The following is an 18,366-nucleotide window of genomic DNA, read 5'->3' as shown; positions in this document are numbered from 1 at the left end:
TGCATAGTCACCAGGAGTAACCATTGTATGAGAAGTATCATGTTCTACAGGCTACCTTTACAACAATAAACAACTTTTAGGTCTATACTCATTCGTCTTCCAATGTCTAGAGAGAAACAGCTGACAACAGTTATGGATCCTGATGTTTGGGGAAAAAGTAGAGAGAAACAATTGGCATACTAGAGAGAAACAACTGGCATATTAAGAAATGAAATAAACATTTAAGGATACATCCACAAAATTATATCAGGAAATATATGCACGGATAGAGAGACTATTAAGGATTCGAATTCAATTTATCTACATGTATAAGTTATCTGATTAGCTGTTAAATTTGTCGTTTTAATATAAATTACCCTTTTGAAAAGATTACTTAAAGACACGTTGCCTTCATGAATTTTGAAAATGATTCCTTAAAGATTTACAACACCAAAAAAAGGAATTTCAAACTTACGCAGTAAATTTTTTCAAATAAAATATAATAAAGTCATGCGTTAAATAAGTTATCATCAACACATCAATACTAATCTATTGAAAAGCGTTCATACACATCAACTCAACTTCTTATTACGTCACGTGGCTCTCCCTTTCCATATGTTTCTCATTACATGTCATACACTTATAATAATTTATCATCCACCCAACTTCTTATTACGCCACGTGGCTCTCCCTTCTATATGTTTCTCATTACATATCATACACTTATAATTGAAAAAGTTCTCGACAAGATTTGAACATGCCTCTAATTCTAGAATTAATTGACTTACCACCAAGTTATGTGATATTTTATGTTATCTTTTAATACAAAATATTAATGTATAATAAATTTAGTTCCAAGATAAAATGTAATAAAACGGGGCATCGCCCGGGCCCAAATGCTAGTTATTATATACGTAATACATTAAAACCCGCTAACACATTCCTCTAACTTCCCCTTTCCTCCCCTCCCCTCCCCTGCCCTCCTTTATCCTCAATATATATGTATGCTATTCGAACAAAATGATAGAGTAGTAATAGAAATTTATGTATACGATTTTATGCGTGGGATGAAATTAAAATTTTCCTTACAACAATTACTACAATAGCATTCAAACGAACTATATAGAACCTTATGTTATAATGAATGCATAATTTACCCTATAATATGCGGAGTATAACTCTCTCCGTTTTTAAGTTGATGCAAATGATATGAGGTAAAAGGAGTATCAAAATTTTGAGCTATTGACACTTATGATCTTGTCATGGGTCCATAGTGACCATAATGAGTTGTTTATACATAAGAAAAAAACTTAATTATATATGTGAGATATTTTCAAATTGGTCTCAAATCTCTCAAAAAAATAGTTTTGAAATATAAACCTTCAATAATTTTTATTTAAGCATAATCTCTGTTATTTAAGCCAAAGGATATAGTAGTGGTGTCCACCTAAAATATTCTTATATAGTAGTGGTGTCCACCTAAAATATTCTTACCCTTCTAAAAATTGTCGGTATATATAAATTTAGAAACCTAAAACACGCATTATTTGCATATTGATCTAGTGTAATTGTATCTATAAATAAGAGGCTGTGCATCAGCAAATATGAAAGTTAATATAATACAACTTAAAACCATTCCATGTTTAGGCAAATTTTCTTGATAGTCTATAGACTCTTCACAACTACTACAAATCAACGCAATAGACTCTTCACAACTACTACAAATCAACGCAAGAAGAAAAATATCTCATAGAAATAAAGGTGTTCACTCCATCACATGCATACAATGCTATTATAAAGATGCATTGTTAGCCTTCTAAACCAGAAATCTAACATAAATAACATAATATGACAAGTTCCATACAAGTTACATACTCAAACTCTGTTCACTGCGCCTTCTTTATCAACATGTGTGAAGTAAATGCATCTCGACATCAGCAGAATCCGAATTCGTAGTGAGATCAATGTGATCATACGTGACCGATCTTAGAAAAGCATTATCTGTTTCCATAGAAGATGTGATCATACTAGAAATTCTTGTTGTCAAACCTTTGGTTTGATCAACTGGTGTAAGAGGTCGCGTACAAGATGAATTTCGATACCTTAGCCTTTCTAGTACCATTGTAACTTCTTTCATCGTCGGCCTTTCTAGTCCTGTAGGATACAAGCATTGTTTTGCCAGATTAGCAAATTCCACGACATCCTCTTTTTTGCTACCCTCCAAAACCAAAGGATCAAGAATTTCAAACAGAGTGTTGTCATTCATTGATGAGACGAAATACATAGCCAAGCTTCTTTCTTCTTCATCTTTGTCTATTGGTCCTAGTGCGCGTATTGGTTTTTGTCCCGTTAGAAGCTCGACCAAAATTACTCCGAAGCTGTAAACATCACTCTTTTCAGAATATTGGCCCGAATAGAAATACTCAGGATCCAAATAACCAAACGTTCCTTGGACACAAGTTGTCAAATGAGTTTGTTCCACAGAAACTGCTCTAGAAATCCCAAAATCTGACAATTTTGCTCCAAACTTATCATCCAAAAGAATGTTGCTAGATTTAATGTCTCTGTGGTAAATTGGTGTTGAAAACTCTGAATGCAGATAAGCAATTGCAGTAGCAGTTTCGAAAGCAATATTCAAGCGCATTTTCCATGTGAATATGATCTCGCCAACAGGTTTTTGGATGTGTTCTGAAAGAGTCCCATTACAAATGAGCTCGTACACTACAAGAGGTATGTCATCTTCAAAACAACATCCAAGAATCTTCACCACATGTCTATGTTTGATTTGAGATAATAGAATAACCTCGTTGATGAATTGTTTCCATTGGCTTTCGTCAAGGGCTCTTGATCTTTTAACCGCGATAACTTGACCATCTTTTAACATTCCTTTGTAGACAGTACCTTGACCTCCTTGTCCAAGCACACGATCCTTGCTAAAGTTGTCTGTATATCTCTTAAGTTCCGTTAGTGTGAAGAGTTTAGTCTTCTCTCTAACGTCGCTATTTGAAGATCCTTGTACCTCAAGCTTGTCCTTGAAGTATTTTGCTCTAAGTCTGATCTCCTTTCTTCTCTTTTTAGTTTTAAATCGCCAGCACCCCCAACAACTTCCACATATTATTAGTGATATGCCAACAGCTGCATCATATATAATTATGTTGAGTTTATAACTAAGGCTAACAAAAAAAAATTATCCTTTGATTACAAAAATCACGAGTGTAGACAATGTAGTAATTAAGTTCGAGCTCAATCCCAAATCCGACAAAAGAAAGAATTTGTATGAGTTATTAATTGTTCTTGAGCTTCCGCTTTGGAAAGCGTGAACGAATGTAATGGATAAAGTAGAGAGCAATTATCTTACCTGGACAGAGGAGCACAAGGATGCTCGTCACTACAACCGCTGTAAAAAAAATTGGCAGTCATTACAAATTAGCGAAATTACATTTAGAAACCTTTTATTACAGCCAAAGTTGGATAACTCACTTTCATAATTGAATCTTCTAACCTATTATTAAAAAGGTACTGTAATAGATATTTGTAACTTTATGATTTTGTACAAAAAAAAGTTATTTTACTGTAATAATTTCGTTTCGATTTATTTCATTATACAGCAGTACAACACTCTCTCTCAAGACAGTAATTTCACCATAATGAGTACACCTATAAAAAAAAGTTTATTTTAATTAAAAATAAAAATCTATCTGGGGTAAAAAAGAAGTCAATCTTGTAACTGCAATAATCACATGAATCAAATAGAATGATGGATGACATCTGTTTGGGGTCCAAATAACTTATATTTGGGCCCAGCCCACAAATGAAAATAAACTAAGCCCAATAGTGAAGGTTCAACTCTCCAACCCATGCCAGGTTAGTCAACGAAGCCTAGTCAATTGGTCAGCCCATTTGGCTCCTCTAGCCCAATCCATTCATTTGGATCAAGGTATAAATACTCTCATTTTGATAATCATTGATTCACATTCATCGGCTCAAGCAACAAACTCTCTTGCATAGCTATTCTCTTCTTCTTTGACACTCGTACTGACTTCGGCATCGGAGGGGCCTTCCTCGGCACAATCCCCGAGCCCAGTTTACGTTTGTTCAGCTGTGCAGGAACTCCTCAATTCGGACATCCATCGAATTGGGCTTCGTCTCCACTCATTCGAAGGACCTACCGAAGGTCCTATTGTTTTCTTACCGAAATAATTTGGCGCCGTCTGTGGGGACACTTACAAAAAGTCAGCCAAAAATCTCAAACCGACCTTAGCCTATTCAAAAAAGACTAAGAGCGGGAAAAACTCGAAAAAAGCTAAGAAGATGGGCATAATCACGACGAGGACCAATAGGACACCCTCGCCGTCGCCCGAACCATCTGCCTCTTCCTCGAAGAGTCCCCGCTCTCCGAGAAGAGAAAATCTGCATGAGGGATCTCCCTCCCGACGGATTCACCGAGCTGTGAATTCACCGAAAGGGAGTGAAGTTCACGATGAAAGCCCTCCGCAAAGCATGCGCTCCCAGTCGCATCCAAAGTCAACTCCTCCTACTATCCCTCCTATGGAGGAGGTGGCGAAGGTAGTGGCTGTTTGCATGGAGTTCATGAAAGCCCTGGGTGGACGCCTCCCATCCGTGCATGATACTCCTCCTTCACCCCCGCCGAAGCCAAAGAGCCATAAAAGAAAATGGGCTCCGGAAGGGGAGGGACGAGTTCAATCCTCCAGGGGGGAAGGAAGCCGAAAAGGAGAGGAACTGGCCCGATCCGAATGGGAACCGAGAAGGGACTCTTGTCACTTCGAAAACTCTAAAGTTCGGAACTCCAGAGACTTCCCCGAACAGTCACGAGCCTACCCGCCAAAGCGTTCACGAGCGGTTAGGAGGGAGGGAAGGAGGCGTGCACAACCGCCTCACCTATCCTGAAGGGTCTGAACCCGCTATGTCACGCGAAGGGACACCCCTCACCTCCACCTCTCTAAGAGGGAGAAGTGAGGTTCCTTCGGCGCGGCAAAAGGAAAAGGTCGTGATGGTTCCCACCAGTTCACCTTTCTAGAGGTGGATATTGGAGGAACATGTGCCGACGGTCAAAATTCCGGCACACATCACTTACGATGGTACTTCGGATCCGAAGGACCACATAGCCTCTTACGAGGGGCATATGTACCTTAACCCCAGGTCCAAAGCTACCTGGTGCAAATACTTCCCCACAACCCTTAAAGGTGTTACCCAGTCATGAATCACCAAAGGGCTGAAGGAAGGCTCTATAACGGGTTGGAATGATCTCTCCAGCAAGTTCAAGAGCAAGTTTTCCATGGCTAACCGCCGAGAGAAAACCACTGCAGAGCTCACGGGCCTGTAGCAAGCGGAAGACGAAAGTCTCCGAGATTACTTGACTCGCTTCAGCAACGAGTCGTCCAGAATCACAAGTCTGGACCAAAGTCTAGCCGTATTCGCACTACGGAATGGCTTGCAAGCTAGAAAATTTCTGGATTTCATGGTCATGCATCCCCCGCAGACCTTGGAAGAAGCCCTCGATGCTTCGGATAAATTCATCCGAGCCGAGGAATGGATCAAGGCCAAGCTGCAATCTCAATCAGGGCTTGCAAAGCCAAGAGGGAAGCAAGCCGAAGTTCTAGGGTCGAGGAAAGAGAAGGCAAAAGCCTCAGAACCTCCCTCGACCGCTGAGCCAAAAAAGGACAAGGCTCCCTATCTGCGAAGGTTCGAATCTTACACTCCTCTCACCTTACCACGTGCTAAAATCTTTAGCACGACCAAGGACGAGGGAAGATTCAAGAAGCCGAAGCCACCTCCTTCATGGCACCAGAAGAAGGGGAAGGATCATTGGTGCGAATTTCACGAATCTCATGGACATCGCACCGAAGACTGCCTTCAGCTAAAGGATCAGATTGAAGAGCTGGTCCAAAAAGGGTACTTAATAAACTACGTTGCGGAGCACCGCGAAGAAAAGAAAGCTGAGAAAGACTCTCGTCAAGATCTGGATTACCTCCGGAAAAGGGACAAGTCGAATGAGGGGGGAAACCCCGATATTCTCACCATTTCTTGAGGGATTTCTCGGAATTCACTAAAGCGCAATTTGAGGGGCTTAACCCATCAAATACACCACGCTGAATTCCAAAGGCCACAGTCTCCGGTGCAGAACATGATGTTCACAGCCGAAGACTGCAGGGGGGTGGTGTACCCCCATGATGACCCGTTGGCAATCATGACAGGAATTGCAAACCACAATGTCTATCAAACACTGGTAGACGGTGGCAGCGGGGCGAATATACTTTTCCGAAAGGCATTCGACCAGCTGAAGTTGAAGAGCAGACACCTAACTCCAGCTCCCTATTCGGTAACTGGGTTCAATGGATCTTCTTCATATCCAGATGGGAAAATTCTTCTTCCCGTTAGCCTCGGCCGAGATCGGGCAAAACGGTGCATCATGGCCGAATTCTTAGTCATTGATGCCCCATCGGTATACAACGTTATCATGGGGAGACCCCTCATCCATGACGTTTAAGGAGTTGTCTCGACGTACCATGAAGCCATGATTTACGTTTCAGACAAAGGACACTCCGAAAAAATCTTGGGCACCCAAAAGGAGGCCCGAGAATGCAATTTCCTCAAACCGTCTAAAAGTCGCCGCAACGACAAGGATGATGAGGAAGTAAAAGAAAAAGAAAAAGAACTAGGTACTAAAAGGCTTAAGTGCTTCGGCTCAGGAATCCCCATATAAAAGAACATTTTTGGGGATCGGAAAGGCTAGTTCTTCGGCTGGGCCGAAAGACTTAGAAGAAGATCAGCCGAAGTCAGGGAGGTCTGCTGATATTGACAGTAGGCCTGAATCCGAAGAATCTGGCTCCAAATCAATGGAGTTAGATGAGCAAACTGAATCAATACCGTTGACTGAAGGAGATACCGAAAAATGTGTCAGCATCGGACAAGGACTTGATCTGAGCTTCCGGGTTGAGCTAATCCAACTCCTTCGGGAAAACCGAGATGTGTTCGCGTTCTCAGCAGCTGACATGCCGAGGATTGATTCGAACCTCATCTCTCATAAGCTTAACGTCGACCCCACATGTCGGCCTGTTAAGCAAAAGAAGCGGAATTTAATCCGCTCAAAAGAACCAAGACATCGCAGCCGAAGTCAAAAAACTTCTAGATGCGGGGTTCATCAAACCTTGCCAATATCCGGAAAGGCTGGCTAATGTGGTGATGGTTTAGAAGGCAAATGGCACTTGGAGAATGTGCGTTGACTTCACGGACCTAAATAGGGCATGTCCGAAGGACTTCTATCCCTTGCCGAAAATCGATCAGCTAGTCTATTCGACAAGTGGCCATGCTTTGCTTAGTTTCATGGACGCGTTTTCTGGGTACCATCAGATCTTCCTGCACCCCGATGACAGAGCAAAAAGGGCATTCGTTACAAGTGCCGGGGTCTATAACTATAAGATGATGCCCTTCGGCTTGAAAAATGTCGGAGCGACATATTAGAGGCTAGTGGACCAAGTGTTCGCCGAACAAAAAGGCCGCAACATGGAGGTCTATGTTGACGATTCTATCGTCAAGAGCAAAGAGGCTAAAAATCATGTTGCGGACCTAGCTGAAACATTCGCCACTATGAGAAATCACCAAATGAAGCTGAATCCGAAGAAGTGTGTCTTCGGCGTGAAGTCAGGCAAGTTCCTTGGCTTCATGGTCAGCAAAAGCGGGATTAATGCCAATCCCGCCAAACTCCAAGCAGCTCTTGATGTTCCCGAGCCGAAGATAAAGAGAGACGTTCAGCGTCTTACTGGGAGGATGACTGCCTGTCCAGGTTCATCTCAAAAGCCTCGGACAAAGGGTTGCCCTTCTTCAAGGCACTTAAACTCCCAAAATCTAAAGAGCTTATATGGGAAGAGGAGTAGAAAATAGCTTTTTAGCAGCTCCGAGAGCATTTGGCTCATCTCCCAACACTGGCAAGACCAGCCAAAGGAGAAACCCTGTACTTGTATGTGGCGGTCAGTCCGGCCACAGGAAGTGTGGTGCTGCTGAGAGAAGAAGAAAAGGTCCAGCAGCCGATCTACTTTGTCAGCCACACTCAGACAAATTCCGAAACCCGCTACCCCTTACTCGAAAAAGTTGCATATGCAGTGGTGGTAGCGGCTTGGAAGTTAAGGCCCTACTTTGACTCACATCAAATAGTGGTCTTGACAGATCAACTGCTGGAAAAAGTCCTCGGGAAGGTTAAAAAATCAGGCAGATTAACAAAGTGGGCCTTCGAGCTCACCGAGTTCAGCATAAGCTACCAGCCGAGGGCAGCTATTAAGGCCCAAGCCTTAGCAGATTTCCTAGCCGAATGTTCCTACCAGGAAACACTCGACGAAGGAAGGAAGATTTGGACTGTTTTCACGGACGGCTCAGCCACCGTGAATGGTTCGGGGGTAGGGGTAGTGATTACCTCTCCCGAAGGCGAAAATTTCGAGTATCCACACAAATTTTCGTTTAAGGCCTCCAACAACGAAGCCGAGTATGAGACAACAATCGCTGGCCTAGAACTGTGTATAGGCCTAGAAGCCGACCATGTCTGTTTAAAGACAGACTCTCAGCTCGTTGCCAATCAGATCCGAGGTGAATATGAGGCTAAGGAGCCTTCCATGATCTCTTACCTCGCTAAGATCAAAACAGTTATTGCGAAGCTGAGAACTTTTCAAATCGAGCTGATCCCAAGGGGTCAAAAACGCTCAAGCTGACGCACTCTCCAAACTTGCTAGTTCATCTCTCACCAAGCTGAACCAATCTGTATATGTGGAAGTGCGCCGAGACAGAAGCATCGACCAAGAACTTGAGGTTCACTGTGTTGAAGCTGAACCAAGCTGGATGTACCCCATCCTGGCTTACAAACTTCAGGGTGAGCTTCTTGAAGACAGAAACTTGGCCGTTAAACTGAAAAGAATCGGTTCAAGGTTCATCGTCTACAATGGGGAACTCTTGAAGAAGTCCTTCTCAGCCCCATTGCTGAAATGGCCCCATGATCCAAGATGCCAAGGAGCTGGTGAAAAAGTGTGAGAAGTGTCAAAAATTTGCACCAGTCATCCATCGGCCGTCGCGAGACCTTCAGCCAATACTAAATCCGCTACCCTTTGCTCAATGGGGATTGGATATCCTGGGGCCATTTCCTGAAGCTCCTTATCAGAAAAAGTGGCTGATAGTCGGCATTGACTATTTCAGCAAATGGATTGAAGCCAAAGCAGCTTCAAACATAATTGAGCAAACTGTCAGGAAATTCATCTGGCAGAACATCATCACTCGCTTCGGCATCCCGAAGGTGTTTGTCTTTGATCATGGAAGGCAATTCGACAATCTGTCGCCGAGGCGGTATACGGATCAGTTCGGCATTAAGTTGGCATATTCGGTAGTTTGCCATTCTCAAAGCAATGGCCAAGTCGAAGCCGCGAATAAACAGATCCTCAACGCTCTCAAGAAGAGAGTTGAAGATTAAAAGTCCAAGTGGATAGAGGAACTTCCTGGAACTCTATGGTCGCTTCGAACAACTGAAAAAGAGGCAATAGGACTTTCACCGTTTGAGCTAGTGTATGGATCCGAAGCCGTGTTACCAGTGGAAATTAGCTCGGAAAGCCTTAGAGTCAACTAGTTCTCAGCTGAAGAAAATGAGCAACTCATGAAAGAGTCCCTTGATTTCCTTGATGAAGTCCGAGATTCAGCCAGAGACAGAATGGCAGCATACTAACAAAGCATCAGCAAATTCTACAACCAAAGAGTCCAAGCGAGGCTCCTCAAAGTGGGAGACCTTGTTCTCTAGAATGTTGTTGCTGTCCAAAAAGCCGTATACACGGAAAACTTTCGGCAAATTGGGAGGGACTTTATGAAATATATGATGAGCTCCAATCAGGAACTTATCGGCTTCGGCAGCTAGATGGAACTAAGCTGAAAAACCACTGGAACGCTAATATACTTAGGAAATTTCATGTGTAAAAGCCCAATGTTGGAGAACAATCTATGTAAGTACATTTCCTTAATTAATGAAAGGCCTTTGAGCCACAATTCATCTCAAATCTATTACGCTTTTATTTTCTCTGCCTTCACGGTTTTTCAAAAAATCAAGATTTACACTCGGTACTGTCCGAAGTATTGCATAGTGATGCACTGTACTTCGGCAAGCCGAAGAATCTGCCGAAATGGGGGCAACGAATAGAACCTCAAAGTATTGCATAATGATGCACTGTACTTTAGACAGATTCGTTTCTCTCGGCAAAGAGGTCATAGACGCATCTAAGGCCATAGCCGAAAATAGGAATTGATTAGAACCCCGGAACATTGCATAAGTGATGCATTGTGTTTCGGCGGATCAATTTCGGGTAATGGTTACACCTCTGAAGTATTGCATAGTGATGCCTTGGACTTCGAACGATCATTGCCGTGGCATTGTGTCTCAGACAGTTGTTCCCTCTAATGAATAAAAACCAGACAAGGAAAAACAGAAAATAAAAAATTTCGCTAAGGCAAAACCTTCGGTTGAGCCGAAGGAATTAGGTCAGCATACTCAGATGTCCGAAGATATTCTCTAGAATTCTGAGGGGGGAAAGAGGTATTCACCTAATCAAGCTCCCAGCCGAAGCTCAACATTTGGAGAATATCAAGCAAAAATCTGAGTAAAGTGAGAAAGGCAAAAAGAATGAAGAAGAAACATTCAAACGAAAGCTTTCAGCCAAGTATTCTCCAAGACGAAGCTTTATACTTAGCCAAATTTTGGAAAAATTCAGAAAAAACAACTAAGTGCAAAGCTACACAAACAGGCAAAATAAGAAGAAAGAGCTGGAATATTGCATCATCATTTAGAAAAGTTAGAACTACAAATATCAAGTTCGAAATAGCAGAAAGAAATTCAAACTCGGCAGCCGCCCACAAAGCGGAAAACACAACTTCCGAAAGTACACAAAAAAACAGATTAAAAATTTTTGTACAAAGGCAAGCTGAAGAAAAAGATAGGAAAAAACAGAAGCGGAGATCATTAGTTAAGCACAGGTGGATCCGCCGCAAGACTCAGAAGACGGCTGCCGGGGTTCCTATGCTTCAGCATCATTCTGGGCGCTAGAAGGACCAGCGTCAGCTGAGGAAGATGCAGGACGAACAGTGTCCACTTCCTTAGCAGTCTTCTCGGCCTCCTTAGCATCAGCTTCAGCCTGGCGAACTAGGAAGTCAATCTCAGCTTGGCTAGCCTCGTTGATACGGGGGTTGTCGGGATCCATCGACCAAGCCTCGACCTGATCCCAGTTGATGTCTGGAGCAGCATGGAGGGCTAGGCGATGAGCAGACTTCCAGCCATTATCAAACCCTTCGGCATATTCTTCCTCTGTGTAGATGCGGGTTTTGAGAAGCTTCTTTGCAGCCTCAAGCTTAGACTTCTGAGCCTCCAGATCCCCCTTCAGCTACTAGTTAGCAGCTTCCAGGTCTTCTTGCTTTTTCTAGGCCTCTTCCCAAACCTGAGCAAGTTGGCTCTCGTGGTCCGAGACCAATAGACGCCGAGACTCAGCCTCCTGCTTCACTCTCTCCTCGATACGGGCCTTGAATTCAACAATGCTCTCGGCCTCATATTCCTAGATCAAGGCATGGCCCTCTTCCATCCAAGGAAAGATAGTCTGCTCTAGGCTCTGGGAGAAGGAAAGGAAGTTTGCATTCATGTCCTGCAGATTGAGTCTCAGCTCAGACGCCTCCTCTTCGACCTTGACTTGCTTCAGTTCAGCAAGCTGAGCTCGGGCCTCAACCTCTTCAGCCTTTTTAGCCTTGGTTAGCAGCTCGTCGTGCATCTCCATATAGTGGAAATGATTATGCACGACCTGCAAAAAGTTAGCCGAAGCCCAACACTTAGAAAACTTTCTCAAAAAAAAAAAAAACAAACAAAACAACATCAAACAGAGAAAAGTTTAAGTGTTAGAAAGGTTCCTGCATCAGCAACCTTTGGTTCTCCAGAAGCGGGTCCGGCACCCTAGCCAAAGGCTCAGCAGCAGCACCCAGCATCCAGGCCCTGGCCCTGTCCAAGGCTAAAAGGTTGCCCAGATTGCCGAAATAGGCAACAACCGAGTCATGCTTGGACTCAAAAATCGCTCGAGCATGCGCCGGAACTTGGACCAATGGCGTCGAGCCGAGGCCCATCTCAAAAGACTGAAACGTCTTGAAGGAGTTCGCTGCTGAAGTAGAGGGTATGTCTTTGCTTTTCGGCTCTTCAGCTTCAGCCAGCTGAGGCTCATCCTCATTCGCAGCAAGACCAGGGTCCTCGACCTGGACGTCCAGCGCATCTACCTCTCGCCGAAAATCTTCGGAGAAGGCCTTGGCAACATGGCGAGGAGATGAAGGAAGAGTCTGCAGCTTGACCACCTCAGCACGAACTTCCCGAGACAGGGAAGTGACTTCTGTTGTCTCCTCTTCTTGGACCTCCTCAAGCCGAGGCCTCTTTGCAGGTAGTTTCGGCGCCTTGAACTGGCCAGGACGAACCAAAGGTCTTCTTCTCTCGCCTGCCATTGACTCCTCAGCAGTAGATTCGGGAGCAGGGAAGGTTTCAGCTTGGTCTACTCTGTCTACTTCTTCATCGTCAAACTGCAGCAGAAGAGACATAGGGGGGCAGGGAAGTGTGTAAGCATGTTGTAAAAAAAAAAAGGGGGGGGGAGAGCAACGAAAGCATGCACACAGATCTCTCAGCCGAAGCTTTTTACAAATCATGCAAGTCATAGCAAAAGAAGGAAACTGCTAAAGTTCTACAATTGTTCAAGCCCTAACGTGCTGAGCAAAGTAGAATGAAACATGCATTCGAAGACCTATACTTAGCAAAATTCTTACAAGTTAAGAAAGCTACGTATAACATGCATACTTAAGCTGAAGATACACACTTAGAAATTTTTCACAAGCTGAAGAACCTAAGTGCCGAAGATCCATACTTAGAAAATTTCAAGCAAGACAAAGCATGAAATAGACAAATCTAAGTAAAATGGACAAAGGCATCAGAAACTTACTGAAGGACCAAGCAAGTCCTCTGAATCCTCTTCGTCTTCAGCCTCTTCCTCTCTCGGCTCAGGTGGTGGTGGTGGAGGCACAACGCCACTGCGAGGAGTAGCAGCAGCCTGCTCTTCGGCAGAATGCAAGAAGAAAAGGTCAACCTTCTTGTACCAATCCTTCAGCGCCAAATAATCAAAGGCGCTCACGACCTCAAGCCTCCTTTGCTGAAGAGAAAGAGACCGGTTCTTGGAGTCGGTGATGGGAGGGTGTTCGTAAAGGGCTCCCTCTCTCGGCTGATCCCAAGCACCTCGTAATTAATGCCTGAGTTTTCCTCACAAATTTCTGCAGCAAAATCAGAAGATTGAGTTAGTTCGGCAGAAAATAGCCGAAGAAAACAAAAAAGCAGAAAAATAAAACAAGTAGTCTCGGCCTCAGCCAAGTCACTTACCACCTTGATATCTTCGGCTGAGGCCGACGATAGCGAGCATCTTCTATTGGAAGATGTAATGGCAGCAAGGTAGCCAAATACTCGGCACATTGGCCATTCGGCTAGTAGTCCCGGCAACAAAGGTTCGGCCAAACATTTCCATCTGCTGCTGCTCGGCCACAGTAAATTCATCGGAGCCAATACTGAACATCTTCGGATCGGGTTTCCTCAGATAACGAGGGCCACCAAAGTAATTGGAGTGGTCTTCATTAGAATGGAGCCTCACCCAGATCCACTAGCCTCTCCAGTCCTTATCCAAAGTATCATTCGGATACAAGGATAGATAACCCTTCTCGTCCTCAATCTGCCACCAACCTCGTCCAAGCCACTTGTTGGACTGAGCGTTCGGCTCGAGCCTGTGAATGCATCGAAAACAGTGTATGCTCGGCTCGAAACCATAAAACAAACAGACCCATAAATAGGTCATCACCCTTCAGATACTGACTGGCGTTAGTTGCGCCAAAGAAATGATGTACCCAGTCAAAACTTGTATGACGAAGAGGTGGGCAGGAAATCTGAGCCCATACTGCAGCTGTCGGGTATAGACGCCAAAATACCTAGGAGGTGGCCGAGAGATCCTGTCATCGGCAGTAGGCATTCAGCACCAGTACCCATCTTCTTCCTTGATGCCATGAAAAACCTCTAGCTGTTTGGCAAAACAATATCGGCCGTCATTTTCGAGCCACCAAGAGTAGGGTCGAGCATTCATCAGACCCTCTTTCTCGTGGAAATCGGTCCACTCCCGTTCTTCGGGAGTCAAAGGCCTCGACGCCGAAGGCTCTCTTCGGCCAGACGTGCTTGTTTCGGCTGAGCCGGATGGGGGCGCGCTAGATTGAGGCATTACCCTCAGCGCCTCGCCACTTGAAGCTACGGCAGGCCCAGATTTAGCATTCGGGTTTCGCCCACTTAGAAATGGCATCATCGCCAAGGGACGATTCCGCTTCAGCACTAGCTGAGGCGTCACTTCCTCCTCGCTCTCAGACTCGGGCTCTCGCTGAACTGGCCTTTTACCTTGGCGTCTAGCCATAGTGTAGAAAGAGAAAACCGGAGAAGTGCGAAAAATGCGAAAAAAGGGGAATGCTTCAAAAAGTAAAGAAAATCGAAGTGAATTCTTGGGAAATTACCTTTAATGAACTCGGAATTCACCGATCTACAGGTTTGGAAAGCCGGATTTCAGTTTAAAGCTTCGGATTGCTGGAGAACAGTAAAAGAAAAGCTAGGGTATTGCGCGTGTTTGTGAAAGTGTTGGGATTTGAGTTGCGAAATGAAGAATTGATGGTCTAAAATCTTTAAGCACGTTCTAGAATTCAATTTTCATGAATTAAAGAGTCATTAACAACCCACTAAGCGCACTTCAACCCGTGGCTGCACAAATTCCCTCACCTTAATTGCAAACCGCCAAAATTAACTGCCCATTAAACTCTTTCCACTTCCCCATTACCTTTAAATTAACCATCATTAAGGTTAATTAAATCTCTAATCATTATTAACGGTTACTAAACCGTATAACTTCCTCAAACAAAAATTTAAATTATTTTCATTTACTTTCCTCCAAATTTCACAACATCCGAAAACCCGACCCGTTATCCTCACGAATCGGGTCTAGGGGGCAAGTTGTTTGGGGTCCAAGTCCAAAAATGAAAATAAATCAAGCCCAATAGTGAAGGTTCAACTCTCCAGCCCATGCTAGGTCAGTCAACGAAGCCCAGTCAAATGGTCAGCCCATTTGACTCCTCTAGCCCAATCCATTCATTTGGATCAAGGTATAAATACTCTCATTTTGACACACAATCATTGATTCACATTCATAGCCTCAAGCAACAAACTCTCTTGCATAGCTATTCTCTTCTTCTTTGACACTCGTCCTGACTTCGGCATCGGAGGGACCTTCCTCGGCACAACTCCGGAGGCCAGTTTACGTTTGTTCAGCTGTGCAGGAAATCCTCAATTCGGACATCCATCGAATTGGGCTTCGTCTCCACTCATCTGAAGGACCCGCCGAAGGTCCCATTGTTTTCTTACCGAAACAACATCTTCATGACTGCTATATATATTCATATACCCCTTGTTATAGAATCGAAGTGATTCATTGTTATCCTTTCGTATATTTGCTCTTACACTTTCCTTAATTGGTTGTTTTTTAGTGTTCTCCCTTCTTTGGCAAATAAGTACTCCTACTATATCCTCCATTCTATTAATATTACAACAAGTTGTTTGCACTATTCATGACTTTTGTTTGACCATATAATATAATTTATACGTTAAGGGAAATATAGTTATGTGGAATATTCTTGAATTCGTCTCATAAAATACTTTCACAATGTCAACTTTTTATAATTTTTATTCTTACACAATTATAGATATTTAGCATATAAAATGTGTTTTGAAATGTGTAATTTCATCCTTATTGCAATATTAATAGAACGGAGAAAGTATTATACTCCATATCTATGTACTCTATGATTCACACACATACGGCAAACCTAAAAAAAAAATACTCTGTATGGTTTCATATCCCTTAACGTCCCAATTGTGTCACATGCATATTTTTATATTTAAAACAATCAGATTACCTAAAATTATTAATTATGGCTGGTCAAAGTGTAATACAGTACTTTAAAATAAAAGAGAGGGAATATGTACATATTTGTTAACAAAAAAATAAAATAAAAAATAACCTTACCAGAGTCATGACTCTCATCAGTAGTATATCCAGATCCCCATTCAAGCACAACAGGTACGGATGCTATCGCGGACGATAACGATGCGTTAGCTTCTAGATATTCCTTGCTAATCAAGAAGGCAGACCTGCAATTTCCAGATATGTTGTTGGTGCTCACACTTATACTGTATTTCTTGATTTCTGTATAATGGTTCATAAATTGAGCCTGGCAGCAGCCATAGCCAATGCATCTGTTTTCTCTTAGAACTGCCGCAGGTGGTTGCAGGGTACAAACCGTGGCGCATCCAGCAACGATTCCACCCGTCTCATTCAACAATAAGGCGTATCCATCGCATCCCACTGACACAAATACATTCTCTGTAACTGAATATTTGAAGGGAGAGTTGGCGAGGTTGTGGCTTGTCACAGTACGGTCATTACGACTACTACAAGTAGTAAATGACGGAATTTTAACCGTTACCACATCCCCTACTTCGTAGGGATACAGTATTACCTCAAGAATCTCGAGGTTGAGCTTCTTTAGAAATGGTTTTGGTTGTGATGAAGAGGAGGAATTACAAGAGACTGCAAAGTTGGGGTCCCTAAAACAATTTCTCGCGGTATCAAGACCAATACCAAACGGGTAAGGTATATTGATATTTCCACACCGGTGTATACAATCATCTTTATGTTTACGCAGCTCAGATGGTCTCCATAAACAAGATGATATGATTATTGACATGAGTAATAATGGGTACGAGCTTAACATTTTCATTTGGTCGCCCCAAATAATGTACCTTAAACCCTTACAAACTCATATAGAAGACTACTTTTTCTTACACATATACTCTATACTCTCTCCTTTGTCAAATATTCTTCATCACATATAGGGAAATTCTCAACGGCGACCCCTAATAATTGCTTCGCACCAATGGTAACCCCCCTTTTTTTGGATTATACAAGACGACCTTAGTTAACAATTTCATCCCACTCATAACCTTATTTCATTAAATATATTAACTACGGTTAAATTTATAATTTTTTTTTAAAAAAGAAAAATTAAAAAAATTAATCCCAATCCCCAATCCCCCATTGATTCCGGCCAACCCAGCCCCCCTCCCTTTCCACCTTTCCGGCCAGCCCCCTCCCCTACTTCGTCCAACCCGACCCCCCTCCCTTTCCACCATTCCGGCGAGCCCCCTCCCCTACTCCGTCCAACCCAGCCCTCTCCCTTTCCTCCTTAACCCGCCGCGATCATCCCCTGCTACCTCTTCCGTTTCGGCTTGGCTGCTTCAATGATCATCATCACCATCAATCCCCACCATTAATCCATTACCACCATAAAATCGCAACCATTAGACTTAGGGAGTCGGTTCCGGATCCCGGGGTCGTTTTCAGCAGGGGAAAGGGAAGAGGGGTCGCCACTAAAGCACCGCTATACCGTCATACATTTCGTTTCGCCGCCACTACACAATCCAGGTGGGCTGTTGATATTTTCTTCCCCTACAATAATTTGTTTCGGGTGAATTTTTCAATCTAATTGCAGTATTTATTCATTCGAGTTATTTAATTAAACTGTAGTTAAAATTTAATCATAAAATTCATCAATTACAATTTTTTGATTCGAATTTAAGGTGAATTAAAAAAACTTCAAAGTTTTGGTTTTAGCGATTTAATTCAATCGATTTTTTAATGCAAATTATTGAATCGTATTGCAATATTTTGAATCAAATTACACTTAATTTATTCGAATTACTTTATTTCAGTATTAATCAAAATGAATCTAACCAAATTAATCTTACCTAGGTCGTATTCATGGATTGGCGGTTTTCGCAGTCGGGGGAACGGTGGGACTACGTTCCGGCAGGCGGGGAAGGGGAGAGGTGTTTAGGTGGGAGTGTTTCGGTCGGAATTAATGGAGGGTGAAGGGAAGAAGAAGAGGAAAGGGAAAGGAAAGGGAGGAAGGAGGAAGGAAAGAGAAAGGAAGGAGGGGAGGGGTTGCCGGATTATGGTGATGGAGGGGCTGTCGGAAATTATGGAGGAGGAGCAAGGATGGAGGAAAGAGAAAGGAAGGTTGGTGGTTGGGTTAAATTTTTTAGTTTTTCGTTTTTTGTTTAAAATCTAAATCTAACCATAGTTAATATATTTAATGAAATAAGGTTATGAGTGGGATGAAATTGTTAACTAAGGTCGTCTTGTATAATCCAAAAGAAGGGGGGTTACCATTGGTGCGTAGCAATTGCTGGGAGTCGTCGTTGAG

The 18,366-nt window shown here is 43.1% G+C and overlaps 1 protein-coding gene across 3 annotated transcripts; it reads right to left on the bottom strand.

Moving 5' to 3' along the window:
• Nucleotides 1–1,574: 1,574 nt before the first annotated feature.
• LOC110735753 (wall-associated receptor kinase-like 5) lies at nucleotides 1,575–16,965 on the bottom strand. Of its 3 annotated transcripts, XM_021915935.1 has the most exons (4): nucleotides 16,621–16,713; nucleotides 16,128–16,466; nucleotides 3,338–3,376; nucleotides 1,575–3,114 (listed from the first exon to the last, which is right to left on the bottom strand). In XM_021915935.1, exons 2-4 carry the CDS (start codon nucleotides 16,321–16,323, stop codon nucleotides 1,883–1,885), a joined length of 1,467 nt encoding a protein of 488 aa, XP_021771627.1. In that variant the 5' UTR covers nucleotides 16,324–16,466; nucleotides 16,621–16,713; the 3' UTR covers nucleotides 1,575–1,882. The 3 variants fall into 3 exon arrangements, with proteins under 3 accessions (XP_021771627.1, XP_021771625.1, XP_021771626.1); XM_021915933.1 differs by having other exon boundaries at nucleotides 16,128–16,965; XM_021915934.1 differs by lacking the exon at nucleotides 3,338–3,376 and having other exon boundaries at nucleotides 16,128–16,964.
• Nucleotides 16,966–18,366: the final 1,401 nt, after the last annotated feature.

Source organism: Chenopodium quinoa, unplaced genomic scaffold (assembly GCF_001683475.1).
Source record: "Chenopodium quinoa cultivar QQ74 unplaced genomic scaffold, ASM168347v1, whole genome shotgun sequence".
In the NCBI taxonomy this organism is placed as follows: Eukaryota; Viridiplantae; Streptophyta; class Magnoliopsida; order Caryophyllales; family Amaranthaceae; genus Chenopodium; species Chenopodium quinoa.
This window is presented reverse-complemented; position numbering and strand designations above follow the sequence as displayed.